Source organism: Bufo bufo, chromosome 6, assembly GCF_905171765.1.
Source record: "Bufo bufo chromosome 6, aBufBuf1.1, whole genome shotgun sequence".
Classification (NCBI taxonomy): Eukaryota; Metazoa; Chordata; class Amphibia; order Anura; family Bufonidae; genus Bufo; species Bufo bufo.
The window spans coordinates 63,025,798-63,040,663 of record NC_053394.1 but is presented as its reverse complement, the minus strand read 5'-3'; the positions used below and the strand labels follow the sequence as shown (position 1 = coordinate 63,040,663).

At 45.9% G+C, this 14,866-nt stretch overlaps 1 protein-coding gene across 1 annotated transcript in view; it reads right to left on the bottom strand.

The window, feature by feature from the left end:
- Positions 1-9,920: 9,920 nt before the first annotated feature.
- Positions 9,921-14,866, bottom strand: part of FFAR4 (free fatty acid receptor 4) — a 29,699-nt gene continuing 24,753 nt past the window's right edge. Inside the window, exons 2-3 of the mRNA XM_040436866.1 lie at positions 13,759-13,887; positions 9,921-11,107 (exon numbers count right to left, since the gene is read on the bottom strand). Of these exons, the coding sequence (XP_040292800.1) occupies positions 10,742-11,107; positions 13,759-13,887 (495 nt within the window). The 3' untranslated portion in view covers positions 9,921-10,741. The remainder of the gene's footprint in view (positions 11,108-13,758; positions 13,888-14,866) is intronic.

Here is a 14,866-nt window from a genome sequence, read left to right as displayed (position 1 = left end):
TTTTTACAGTAAAAATGGCACTGAAAATACAAAAGTGCATAAAAACATCACTAAAAAAAATCTATGTTTGATAGTAGACTTATGGTCCAGTGAATGGGACAAGTCATAAAGATATCTAGAAGAATATATCCCATGTACAGAAGGTAGCCTTCTTTAAAATGTACGGCCAGGCGTACTGTCCCACCCGATATGGCATCAGGCATGGAGAGGCCCACCTGCACACTGGGTGGTACCATATCATGCACAGGTCCTATTAGCGGGAATCTGTCACATCTGAAACATCTCCCAAACTGGAGTAAGCGGTGTATAATATAAGTGACACTGAGTCCGGTCATGTAATCCTTTTTAGGCTCCTATAAAACCAGATCCATCAGCATTGACTTATATTGTTTTCAGTGCCGGATCAGTTTTTTCCATCTTTATGACCGGACACAAAATGGAATGCTGACGGAACGGAAGACATCCTGAGCGGGTCTCTTTCCATTCATTATGCATGAGGACTAAATGGAACTGATTCCAGATCTCAGTACCGGAAAACAGCAACGCAAGTGTGAAAGTAGCCTAACACTTGGGGGGTGTTTTGGAGCTGACAGATACTTGCTAGACATTGTATCATCAGCATCTGCACTGCTTGAAGTTTACTTGCATCTCTTCGTGCATTTCTCAGATAATGAAGGAGAGTAGGCCTTGCGATACTATTTCAAAAGTAAAATACTGGTGCCCTATCCTCAGGATAGGTCATCAGTATCTGATCAGTGGGGTCTGACCCCTAGCACTGAAAAATGGCCGCAGCAACACAAAACTTATTGAAGCAACTTCTTCTTTGAGAAGATTCTTTTGTTTATTTAGAGACAAGAGCTGCAAGACAGCATTGAAATAAATATAAAAGTCAGGCAGATTGGGTAAAAAGACAGTACCTGCTTAAAACCCCCAGACACAGTTTCTTATACCCCAGAGAACAAAGGAATAATTAGTATTATAATTCAGGTTTTCCAGACTGTGCTGCAGTCCATAATCTTCAATGTTACCCACACAGATGACACCATTATTATATGTGACCGCTGATCTACATAAGTTACACCTACAACAATTTCTAATTGGACAAAAGTTTCTTATCATGACCACTTCATGCGGAAATAATTTATTCTTTGAGCCTTCCGTTAATCCACTCCAATTCTAGTACCAATCTCCATTTTTCATTCCAAGGAGCAATATGGGACATAAAACCAAAGGTGGGCCCCTTCCTTTATCAGCTATCCAACACCAAGGATCGAACATGATCATAAATAGAGATGAGTGAATCAAAGCTGATCCGAATTTCAGGAAAAATTCAGAATTTTCTTATGCTTCGTGGTAATGAATCGCATTTTTTCCTAAAATGGCTGCTGCACGTGTGAGGACATGGAGCAAGGAACTCTGGAAAGGCGGGATCACCCATAATGCCATGCATGCAGCCAATCAGCAGCCAGCCATGTGATGTCACAGCCCTATAAAAAGCCTCAGCCATCTTGGATTCTGCCATTGTCCAGTGTACTTAGTGCAGGGAGAGACGTCAGCAGGCGCTAGGGACAGTGCTAGGAAAGACTTCATTGTGCTAAAAAAAATGATTTACAAGTGCAGGGAAAGATTATTCAAGGTGTAGGGAAAGGATAGTGAGGAATCATTCAACAACATTCATGTAGAACAGGGTTCAGTAGGGGAGGTGACAGCCTGAGTAATAGGAACAATACTATTACACCTTGCTGCACTGACTGGGGACCCAAATTCACATTATACAGCTCTGTAATTCCAGCAAACCGTTCTTGTTATTAGGGTGTTACAGCCATTAACAGGGTTTATTACAAGGAAATATTTCTACCTCTTATTTGCCCTTGTCCAGGAAATATTTCTACCTCTTATTTGTCCTTGCCCAGTTATATGTTCCAAAGCTTGTATTAGTGGGAAAAAAGGGCTTATTAGCCGTTGTGTGGTGAAGTGCTAAAATTACAGCCCTTTTTTGACGTGTATTAGTGGCAAAAGAAAAATATATTTGCCGTTCAGCGGTGCAGTTATATGTTCTCAAGCCTTTTGTAACGTGTATTAGTTGCAAAATAAAAATATATTTGCCATTCATCTGTGCAGTTATATGTTCTAAAGCCTTTTGTGGCGTGTATTAGTGGCAAAAGAAAAATATATTTGCCGTTCAGCTGTGCAGTTATATGTTCTCAAGCCTTTTGTAACGTGTATTAGTTGCAAAATAAAAATATATTTGCCATTCATCTGTGCAGTTATATGTTCTAAAGCCTTTTGTGGCGTGTATTAGTGGCAAAAGAAAAATATATTTGCCGTTCAGCTGTGCAGTTATATGTTCTCAAGCATTTTGTGGCGTGTATTAGTGGCAAAAATAAAATATATTTGCCGTTCAGTGGTGCAGTTATGTGTTATAAAACCTGTTGTGGCGTGTATAAGTGGAAAAATAAAAATATATTTGCCGTTCAGCGGTGCAGTGATATGTTCTAAAGCCTTTTGTGGCGTGTATTAGTGGCAAAAGAAAAATATATTTGCCGTTCAGCAGTGCAGTTATATGTTATAAAGCCCTTTTTGTCGTGTAATAGTGGCAAAATAAAAATATATTTGCCATTCAGCGGTGCAGTTATATATTCTAAAGCCCTTTTTGTGTGTATTAGTGGCAAAAGAAAAATATATTTGCCGTTCAGCGGTGCAGTTATATGTTCTAAAGCCCTTTTTTGTGTGTATTAGTGGGGGGAAAAAGGGCTTAATAGCCGTTGTGTGGTGAAGTGAGAAAATTGAAGACTTTTTTTAGGGTGTTTTAATTTCCTTTTTATTTATTTATTTGATCATGTCAGACAGATAAGTGCCAGGCCCTGCACAGGGGAGTGGCAGAGGCCTAAATGTTTCTGGCGCAGGCAGAGGTCACAGCAGAGTAAGATGATGTGGCAGCAGGGGTCACTTTGAGAGACCTGAGCTCCCAGTGTCAGCTAGCGGTCATGTCTTGACCAGCAACCCAGCGGTTCTTGAATGGTTGACTCAATCTTCAACTTTGTCGCAAGTGACATCAGACACCCCCACCTAACAGCAGACCCTGTGCCCTCATCTGTCCTCAACCTGCCTCTGTCCTTTTCTGTTCCCTCAGCCAGAGAAGTATTGTATGCTGGGGGCTCAGCTCCACTATACAGTGAGGACGAGCTACTAGAAGACAGTCAGCAGCTACTGGCAAGTCAAGATGTGGAGGAGACATCCGCCGCTTCCTCCAATAGGCGGGCAAGTAGTGATGAGGAGAGTGGCGTGGGAGCTGGTATTGCAAGCGGCAAGGCTCCTGACCCAGAGACGGTTGAAGAGGACATCAGTGACGTGCTGACAGTACTCGATGATGATGATGTAGCTGATCACACTTGGGAGCCGGGTGACGAAGGAGCTTCATCATCCTCAGGAGAAGAGGGTGGCAGTTTGCCCGTGAGGCAGCAGCGGAGCCAGCAAATCGCTAGCGTGGCCAGGAGTCAGAAGGGTGGCAGCAGCAGGAGGTCGGGAGCCAAACGTGCCCAGGGGAGACCACGGCTTCGCAGGATCCTACCTGCCCGGGCAGTAGCGATGCACAGGTTCACGGAGGCAGCGGCGGTAGCAGTCAGTCAGTGCGTAGTGTTGGGGGCAATATCACCTACTCGGCGGTGTGACAGTTTTTTGTTAAGCCGCCGGAGGAGGTGAACATGGCCATATGTAGAATCTGTGGGCAGAAGGTGAAGCGTGCCAGGGTGTCAATGTTGGCACCACGGCCCTGCGTCAACATATGCAGCGTCACCATAAAGTGGCCTGGGAGAACCATGGCTCTGATGTGGTGGTCCGATTTCAGGCAGTCAAGGCTCCACGACCTCAGCCGAAGGGAGCTGTCTGTCCTTCCCATCATCTGCTGGTCCTGATGCACCTGCTCCTCGCTCTCCTACTGCTCGTCAGTCATTCCGTCAGCAATCGATCACCGAAGCGATTGCCAAGAGACAACAGTATGCATACACTCATCCAACAGCGCAGAAGCTGAACGTGCTCCTGTCCAAGTTGCTGGTGCTGCAGTCCCTCCCTTTCCAAGTGGTGCACCTTTCAGAGAACTGATGGCTTGAGCCGAGCCGAGGTGGAGAGTCCCAAGCCGTCATTTCTTTGCCAAAAAAGCAGTACCAGCCCAGCACACACATGTAGAACAGAAGGTAGGCCAGTCCTTGAGCTTGTCGGTGTCTGCCAAAATGCATGGCAGCGCCGACGCATGGAGCTGTAACTACGGTCAGGGACAATACATGTCCTTTACGGCCCACTGGTGGAATGTGGTTCCTGCACAGCCACATCAGCAACTAACTTGGCCAAGTGACACCACGTCCGCCTCCACGTTTTCATGTTGTTGGTCTTGCGACAATATCCGCCTCTGCCTCCTCATCCTCCACCATGTCCTCAGACTCCACTGCGGGGACAATTTACAGTGCCCCTCCAGCATACCACATGTGTAGGGCACGGCGGTGTCTTGCTGTTCTGCATCTCATTTGCCTGGGCGAACGGAGTCACACAGGGGAGGAACTGCTCCGTGTCCTTCATCAAGAAATCGAATCCTGGCTTTCTCTGCGACAACTCAAAATCTGAACCATGGTGACCAACAACAGGAAGAACATGGTGTCGGCGCTGCATCAACGAAGGCTGAGCCATGCGCCCTGCATGGCACACATGTTCAAGCGCTTCCTGAAGTCTTCCACCTATCTGCAAGACATCCTAAAAATGACCAGGAAACTTTGCATGCACTTCAGCCACTCGTACACCGCAAAGCACATCCTCCTTGAGCTGCAGCGGCAGAAAGGCATCCCGCAACATAGGCTGATATACAACATTTCCACCCGTTGGAATTCCACCCTCCATATGTTGGACCGACTATACGAACAGAGAAAGGCTATAAACGATTTCTTGAGGATCCAAGCGGACAGGAGTACTACCCTGTGTAACTTCGATGTCATCCAGTGGCAGCTCATGTGTGACACCTGTCGTTTGCTCAGGCCCTTTGAGGAGGTCACAAAATTTGTCAGTCACCAGGACTACGGGATGAACAATGTAATTCCACTGCTTCATGTCCTGGAACAGATGCTGGTAAATCTGGCTGGTCAGGGGACTGGAGAAGTGTCCACATGAGCCCTGTGGGGGCTGAACTGGAGGAGGAGGAGGACATTGGAGCACAAGCAATGTGTAGCGAAATGGGTGGTTTTTATACACAGGTGACATGAGAGGAGGAGCTGGAGCAGCCAGAAAAGCTCCAGGGCGATGAGGAAAAGGAGGCAGAGGACCCAGACACACTGTGGCAGTATGCAGTGGAAAATGGAGGCAAGGAGTCCCTCCGAGTCACTTGCACAAATGGCCCGATGCGTGCTCACTTTCTTGCTTAGTGACAGCCGAATTGTCACCATTCGGCAGAGGGATGACTTCTGGCTCTCCACCTTGGTGGACCCTCGCTAAAGAATGGGGGCCTTTTTTACACCCGCTGAGAGGGAGGACAAACTGAACTACTAGTGACATCCTATGTAGTCAGTTGGCCGCTGCCTATCTGCGCCATCGTCCATCCTCTCGCAGGTCTGACTGGGGGGCCCTCTGCGCTCACATTACACTGCCATGGCTGCTGGGGAGGGGTGGGGTGGCAGGAGCAGTACCAGCTCCATCAGCAGCAGCCTGAGTCTAGATTAGCTGATGAGCAGCTTTCTTCACCCGCATAGTGAAGAAATGACTTACCAGCAGCTAGACATAGAGCAGGACCTGAAACAGCAGGTGGTGGCATACTTTGACAGCACCCTGCCACCCCACATTGAAGATCTGCTGGACTACTGGGCAGCCAAACTGGATTTGTGGTCGCAACTGGCAGAGTTTGCCCTGAAAAAGCTGTCCTGCCCGGGCAGTAGTGTGGCATCAGAGCGGGTGTTTAGTGCGGCGGGGGCCATAGTTACCCCAAGAAGAACTCGCCTGTCCACCCAAAATGTAGAGAGACTGACCTTTGTCAAGATGAATCAGGCGTGGATCAGCCAGGATTTCCACCCACCAATGCCTGATAGCATCAGACTCGATCATCCATGGTGCCACACCAACACTTTGACAAAAGAGACCGGTTTCTTCTGGTTACCTGCCTTCTTCTTACACTCACCATCGTCAGCGGGTACTGTTATTGCCACCCACCTCCACACCCTGTCACCGGTTCACTCTGTGGTCTCCTCATGCTGCTGCCACCTTCACACTATGTCACCTTGCCACTCTGTGGTCTCCTAATTCTGCTGCCACCTCCACGCTATGTCACCTTACTACTTTGTGGCCTCCTCATGCTGCTGCCACCTCCACACTATGTCACCTTGCCACTCTGTGGTCCCCTCGTGCTGCTGCCACCTCCACACTATGTCACCTTGCCACTCTGTGGCCTCCTGATGCTGCTGCCACCTCCACACTGTCACCTTGCCACTCTGTGGCCTCCTGATGCTGCTGCCACCTCCACACTATAGCACCTTGCTACTTTGTGGTCTCTTCATGCTGCTGCCACCTCCACACTATGTCACCTTGTCACTCTGTGGCTTCCTGATGCTGCTGCCACCTCCACACTATGTCAGCTTGCTACGTTGTGGTCTCTTCATGCTGCTTCCACCTCCACACTATGTCACCTTGCCACTCTGTGGTCTCTTCATGCTGCTGCCACCTCCACACTATGTCACCTTGCCACTCTGTGGTCTCTTTATGCTGCTGCCACCTCCACACTATGTCATCTAAGCCACTCTGTGGTCTCCTGATGCTGCTGCCACCTCCACACTATGTCACCTTGCCACTCTGTGGTCTCCTCATTCTGCTGCCACCTCCACGCTATGTCACCTTACTACTTTGTGGCCTCCTGATGCTGCTGCCACCTCCACACTATGTCACCTTGCCACTCTGTGGTCTCCTCATGCTGCTGCCACCCCCACACTATGTCACCTTGCCACTCTGTGGCCTCCTAATGCTGCTGCCACCTCCACACTATGTCACCTTGCCACTCTGTGGGCTTCTGATGCTGCTGCCACCTCCACACTATGTCACCTTGCTACTTTGTGGTTTCTTCATGCTGCTGCCACCTCCACACTATGTCACCTTGCCACTCTGTGGTCTCTTCATGCTGCTGCCACCTCCACACTGTGTCACCTTGCCACTCTGTGGTCTCCTCATGCTGCTGCCACCTCCACACTATGTCATCCTACCACTCTGTGGACTCCTCATGCTCTACACTGTCATTGTGCCACTCTGTGGCCTCCTCCTGATGCTGCTGCCGCCACCTCCACACTATGTCACCTTGCTACTTTGTGGTCTCTTCATGCTGCTGCCACCTCCACACTATGTCACCTTGCCACTCTGTTGTCTCTTCATGCTGCTGCCACCTCCACACTATGTCACCTTGCCACTCTGTGGTCTCCTCATGCTGCTAGGCTTTAGAAAAGTCACAGCACTCTCGAACTTCAATCCAAAAATTTGTGTTTAATTACACCAAAAAATCCAGCAACGTTTCGACATACAAGTCTTTCTCAAGCTACATAAGGTTTACAAGGGAATCCCATTAATTACAATACAAATTAATCAGGGGGTTGTACTCCAGAAAGGTCAAGCCCTCCCCCTATAGAACAACACTTCAACACATGGTATGCTTTGTTTTAATGGAAAAACACAGTTGTTTTATTGATGTATTAATTGAATATAGTCATTGTATTTCACGATTGGGTGATTCTATAGGGGGAGGGCTGGACCTTTCTGGAGTACAACCCCCTGATTAATTTGTATTGATGTATACCTCTATATATGTGTTGGGATTCACTTGTAAACCTTATGTAGCTTGAGAAAGACTTGTATGTCGAAACGTTGCTGTATTTTTCGGTGTAATTAAACACTAATTTTTGGATTGTAGTTCGAGATTGCTGTGACTTTTCTAAAGCCTGTCTATGTTTTTGGGGGGTCCCTGAGGCCGGGACCTGACGCCACGAGCACCGCCGCCAGTAGTGAATTGCTTTCAAGTAAGTGGTGCTGTCCTACTCCATTTTACTTGTTCTCCTCATGCTGCTGCCACCTCCACACTATGTCACCTTGCAACTCTGTGGTCTCCTCATGCTGCTGCCACCTCCACACTATGTCACCTTGCCACTCTGTGGTCTCCTCATGCTGCTGCCACCTCCACACTATGTCATCCTACCACTCTGTGGACTCCTCATGCTGTCGCCACCTCTACACTGTTATTGTGCCACGCTGTGGCCTCCTGATGCTGCTGCTGCCACCTCCACACTGTCATTGTGCCACTCTGTGGCCTCATCATGCTGCTTCCATCTCACCACTATGTAATAGGGCCACTCTGTGGACTTCTCATGCTGTTCCCACCCTCCCCACTTCATGACTGGGCCACTATTTTGCCTTTCGGCCTGGCTGACATCATCATTTATTTGACCCTTCTTCTGATCTGTCAGAAAGAAGGAAAATCGAGACGCACAATGGATTCTGTCTATGTAGCAGCTGTAAGGCCTGTATGGTCCCATCAGAATTGACTTATGATTTGGTAGCCAAAAGCAGGAGTGGGTACAAAACACAGAAGACATGCAAATATTCCAATCATGTGTCATCTCTGTTTTGGATCCACTCGTGTTTTTTTGGGCTTTAGCAATACTGATGGATTACTGACCAAATGCTGACCGAGTGAAGGCGGATGCTCCACAGACAGGATCAGTTTTTTGGAGGTTATTGTTCTGACGGATCAGAGGAAGAGCAAAATAATCAGTGACGTCAACACAAACTTACTGCTGACACCCTCTCCACTCCGTCGGTGGACTCTACTTGGATAAGCATTTAATAGAACAGGTTCTATAGACATCTATGTGGAATCAGATGACGACGGTGTAAAAGGAGTGCGCTTCTTCTTGACGCTAACATTGACCTGTAAGGCTGAGTTCATACTTGAGTTATTTGGTCAGTTTTGGCCCCGTAACTGCCCAAAGAAGTGAAGTGTGCAGTGATTCTAAGAGCGACGCCTGTCATCTGCATGTCATACGGACTCACAGTATTATTTCACTACCACAGCAGACTCCCTATGCGTGTAACTGCAAGGCACAGTGCTCTTCACCACTATAAAGGCTCTCAGCAGCCAGGGAATAGCCGTTTTTAAAGCGATTCGCCGCAAATAAATTCGGATCGAACCAATTTTTTTCAGATAATTTGGCGAACTGTCCGAATCTAATTTTTGAAAAATTCGCTCATCTCTAATCATAAACATGTTGATGGCCTACTTCATTTTCAATAGACAAGTACATTTATCCTAGCCCACCATTACATCATGACCCTTTTAATTGATTAGTTAAGAATCTCTACATAGGGATTATTCCCTAACCAAGCTATTTCTTCACTTTAACTCTTTACTAAACTCCTTTCTAAGATGAGAACACAAGTTGTCTACCTAATACAGCATGGCTGACCAACAGATCTAATCCTGATTCTCCAACACACTCCACTGGTCAGCTGTTTAAAGAGACCACCATGCCCTGGTAACACCTGTAGCCTCTTCCTAGGTCATGTAACGTCACAATTAGGCAAGAGTGGAACGCTTCATTCAAAACTTCATTTGAGTGCTGTACGGAGACCCGTCTATGTACAGTATTCAAATGAATGGGCTTCACTGAGGTGAAATTCTCACGAGACTTCAGTGCAGAACTTCAGACTTCAATTATTCAGCTTGAAAGCAATTTTAAAACTGCAATCTGAAGCCGACTTTGGATTCCAGTTTTCAAATGGTTTTCAAGTTGAATAATCGAAGTCTGATCCAAAGTTATTACTTCGCAAAGTCTCACGAGACTTCGTGTTCGGTCCCAAGGTTTTTTACAGGATTAATTAATTCACAAAGTTATTGCACAAAGTCTCAAAAGACTTCGCGAAGTAATAACTTCTAATAACTGCCCCCCCCCCCCTGCCTAGTACCATGGCCACTGTGACTATAGAGGTGGCCACAATGCATGGCTTTCTTCATTTATGTACTTTTTCAAAAACAGCCAAACACTTGCAAAATAAGGAGATGTTCCCTAAGGGACTAGGCTTGCTGGTGCTAGAGGTCAAGGTAGAACTGAGTATATCAATAGAGGTGTCTGCTGATCAAACAGAAGAGCAGTGCAACAATATAAAGTAGATACATAAAAGAGCCCATGACACTGAAGGTAAACTTAACAAGAGGTTTTTTCTTTTTTGCTCTACAAAACAGAAAGTTACCCATATGAATAAGCTCTAGATGGTAGCACCAGGTCTCAAAACTGTCTCTCAAAAGAGCCTATTCCAAAAACTTCAGCTGAAAAATGAAGCATAGCATATGTACGATGATTGGTCATCAGGGTAAATAAGGTTCCACACCACCCAGGATCCTAATATCATTGAGGTATTTCATTCCACCAGTAGGTCCTTCTAGTCTATATCCTTTGGAGTGCCAACAACCCTGAAACCCCAAAAACAGAACACACGTTATAAGAAAGCGAGAATGTAATATATCAGCAGTGATAAGTCAGGGCAACTTGTTGTATTGTCTCTTGAAGGCATTTCGCTATTCACCCAACTGGCTTTTTCGAATAGAAAGTCCAATTATCATGACCTGGACGAATGAAAACCTTCACAGACATATTGGAATAGAATTTTTGTTGGAGCCCATATGAAATGTCAGGATTTTTTTGTGCTGTCCAGTGTATCATTTTGATTGCCATTCCGTTCATGGTCTCTGGTTATTTGTGATCTCTGTGTCCACACTATCCTCAGGACTTCCACAAAAAATGACCCTCCACCATTTCTGCTTCAGCATATTGATGTTGTACAGAATTGGATTAACTAGTGAGTTGCAGAACGTAAACACTGTAATCCAGAAGAAAACTGTTGGCGATAAGATGAAGTTCTTTCTTAGGTTATGCAGGAGAATCAAAAGGACAATTATAAACACGGGGGTCCACATGACAAAAAAAGAGATCATAAGCATGAAGAGGGTTCTGAACAGCCTGTAGTCTCGTTGGGACACCCGGTACTGGTGGACGTCGGAATAGGCCGTACTGCTGATCATCCGCTCACTGATTTCCTTTGTGATCTTCCAAAAAAACAAAAAAATTTGCAATTTGTTAATTTATCCGTGATAGCTCTTTAAGGTGATCAGTGCCTTAGTTGGGTTAAAAAAAAAGGACATAGGTCCATCTAGAACAGGGGTGGCCAACCCGCGGCTCGCGAGCCGCATGTGGCTCCTTGCATTTTTATATGCGGCTCGCAGGGGAGCGGTCCAGCCAGCTCTTACTCTCCTCTCTCTACATATGCGTCTCGCAGAGGAGCGGGCCAGCTATTCCTCTACTTTGCACTTGTCTCAGCAGCACTCTCCAGTGGCGTGCTAGGAGATGGGGGGGACATGGGGGCGGTCCGGCCTGGGTGCTGCTCTCAGGAGGTGCAATGAACGCCTGAGAAGCAATGAACGCTTCCATCAATACAGATGGAAGCGCTCATTGCTGGAGCGCAGGGAGCTGTAGTCCTGTCACTCACCGCTCTGCTCCGGCGGTGGTCATCTGTGCATGGGGCGTTCATTTGTGCATGGGGCGGTCATTTGTGCATGGGGCGGTCATCTGTGCATGGGGCGGTCATTTGGGCATGGGGCGGTCATCTGTGCATGGGGCGGTCATCTGAGCATGAGGCGGACTAAATACAAGCCAGATTTGAAACACATTGTGAAAAACAAAGATTGCCAGAAGTCTCACTAAAGCTGTCTACACTACAGGTAGGAAAGGTGGTTTAAATACACTTTTAAATGTTATAAACTCAATTGCAGTAATACTGTCGTGTGCACGCATATTTGTGTAAATGTATAGCTTTTGGCTCCTGGCAGTCATAAGTTGTTTTCTTTCTGGCTCTTTGTGTCTGTAAGGTTGGCCACCCCTGATCTAGAGCCTATCTTAGTTTTTAAAAATGTATATGAGTATTGCAGTGCACCCCTTTAATTTACAATATTAATTCAAGTGGTTCTCCAGGGCTTTACCTAAATTCTCTGTTTCAGCCAGCCTGCGGAAAGAAGACTTTTAACCTTCAGTTGTAACGCTGATTCAGCAATCTCGGCTGTGATCACATGACTGCCGGTGTCCAGTCAGGACTTCAGCGGAAGAGCCTGCAGCCAGTAGAGCGGTCATATGAACACAGATTGCAGCGAAGGGCAAGTATAGCTGAAAATCTCTTTTTTCCACATTCTTGCTAAAACAGAGCATTTTAATGCCTCGGAGAACCACTTTAAGTTGTCCATCACTGAACCAATTACAGCTCTGCTATTTCCTATTTATGCATTGGTGCCCAAAACGACACAATATTCCATGTCGTTGCTAGATGGGCCCGACATACCTTTGATCAAAAATGGGTGCAAAGAGCTTCTAATTTTCATATAGTAAGTATAAAAGTAATGCAGTTTACATTTATTCATGTTTTCAATGTTTGCATGTACCTTTGTGCCTAAAGCAGTATGCTGCTACTTGTAGTCCTTGTTTGCCCTTGTATTGCAGCCATTGTATCTTGCACTTGAACTCACTTTTTATACATAGCTTGGAGGCGCTGGTCCGACTCTGTTTTGTAATATGCCATATGTGGCCTGACTAGTTGTACGGTATGTAAAGCAGTAGAACTCACCATGTGTATCTATTACCCCTCTGATCAGGGGCAGACTGGCCATAGAACCTACATGTAAATTTCCTGGTGGGACGATGCCATTCGGAACACCCCAGCCCTCCTCATGGCAGCCAGCTGGGAACACGATGGTCAGATGCACTGAGCATTAATTAATGCTGAGAGCATCAGGAACTTATGCACCTAGCTGGCGGCTGCAGGTGTCCCCTCTGAATTCAGTTGAGTACTACAACTCGGGCGGCAGTATTTTGTGCTTCCCTGTGGTATATAGTTCTGCTGAGGCGGTATTTTGTGCTGCACTATGGTATTGCAGCCTACTTCTCTGGTCCTCGCCTACTTGTGTTGCTTGTCTTCTGTCAATATGGATCCACCTACAATATGGGGCCACGTTATTTTTTTTTTCCCAGGGCCACTTCAAGTTCCCAGTCCGCCCTTGCCTCTGTTACATCTCATTATTACATCTGCCTTGGCGGCAGTGGTTTGGTATTGGTTGCAACAGTTCAATTTGCTGTCCACTTCTATCCAGAAGCAGGGGTGGGATAATTTTGGTCTTCAGGTTTTTATTACTCTAAAACAGATATATCTTTTTTTGAGTTCATCATTGTCTACTGTAAATTTTGATATATTACATATCCAATTTCAGTTAATTGGGTTTTGGCTAGCATTGCAATGGCAATTAGGATTTCACTATTTTTTGAGGGCTGGGTTATTTCTTTGTGTGTTTTTTTTATTGTTATACTTTGTCCTACAAAGGTCAAATATAACATTGGCGGCTTTTTATTAATACCTTTTTTACACTACACTTTTTCCACTGTATCTGGGGCTGCTCCATTTAATATAATGCATGCTGCACTTCATACAATTGTTGTAATGTCAAATAATGAGGCATCTACCTTACGTGTGCACCATTTTTTCATTTAATAAATAACAGGTGTATGAAGAAGCATTTTTAATTGATTAGACTAAAAAAACTAACACATCTATAATTTTTTAATTTTGGCCAGACAGGCAAAGAGGGGGTGGTATTGTGTACCCATATTAGATTTGTAAAAGCATTATACACCAAATCCATATTAAAGATTTAATTACCTTGAAGATCTTGGTGTAGCTGATTATTATACTTAATCCTGGTATCAAGAAGTCCAAAACTATGAATGAAATATCCCAAGCAATTTCTTCTGTAATCGAAGGCCAAAGAAGAGTGCAGACCTGGACTTCCTGATGGGCAAAAATGGGAATATCACCATTTGCATTAAATTGCAGTACACAAGTAAAACTACAAAGGCTTAGTAGTAATCGTAGACACATGCATAGCTGCAAGCCCAGTAAGAGGGAAGGGGAGCATGGGAGTAGTAGTGGCTCTGGCTGTTATTCACATAAATCACAGTGGTACTCCTCCCACCAATGCTCCCTAGAGCCAGGCAGAGATAGGAGGGTGTACCCTTTTTCCCTCAGAGCACATCCTGATGGGGCTCCTGTCGTTGGCACGGATGTAACGCAGGGGATGTCGTTGCTGTGGCCGGTGAACGGTGCTGGAGTCAGTAACCAAGCCAGTTGTAGAAAATAGAGAAGTCTCTCTTTACTAAAGTCCACAATGGGAATTGTAGTACATCCAACGGTATCAAAACACAGTTCCAAACTATTCTACGACATCAATGTATGGATGTGAGCGATGATGGTGGTTGTAGTACTGCTTTACTCTATCTTCCTCTCTCTAAGGCTACATGCACATGAATGTTGTTTGTTTCTGTGTCCATTCTGTTATTTATTTTTTGCGGATAGGATGCGTACCCAATCATTTCAAGGGGTCTGCTAAAATGCGGACAGCACACAGTGTGCTGTCCGCATCAGTATGTCCGTTCTGTAGCCCCGCAAAAAAATAGAACATGCCCTATTCTTGTTCATTTTTTGCGGTTCCGCAATTTGTGGACCACAAAACACATACGGTCGTGTGCATGTAGCCTGAGGCTGGCAATAAGGATTTTGCTAAACTTGTCTGTAATTCTCTTAAACAGTGAATACCTTACTGACTGACTCCAATGAGCAGCCCTGCAGATTGTGGACCTTCTAGTTCTTTCTTTCTCCCTCTGGAGTACTGTAGAGTAGAGATGGTCTTCTTGATGCAAATATCTCAGAGGTAGTGATTCCCTGGGACTCGGGCTAGCCTTCTGAGAATATGTAGTTCCTCTCTCTAGGG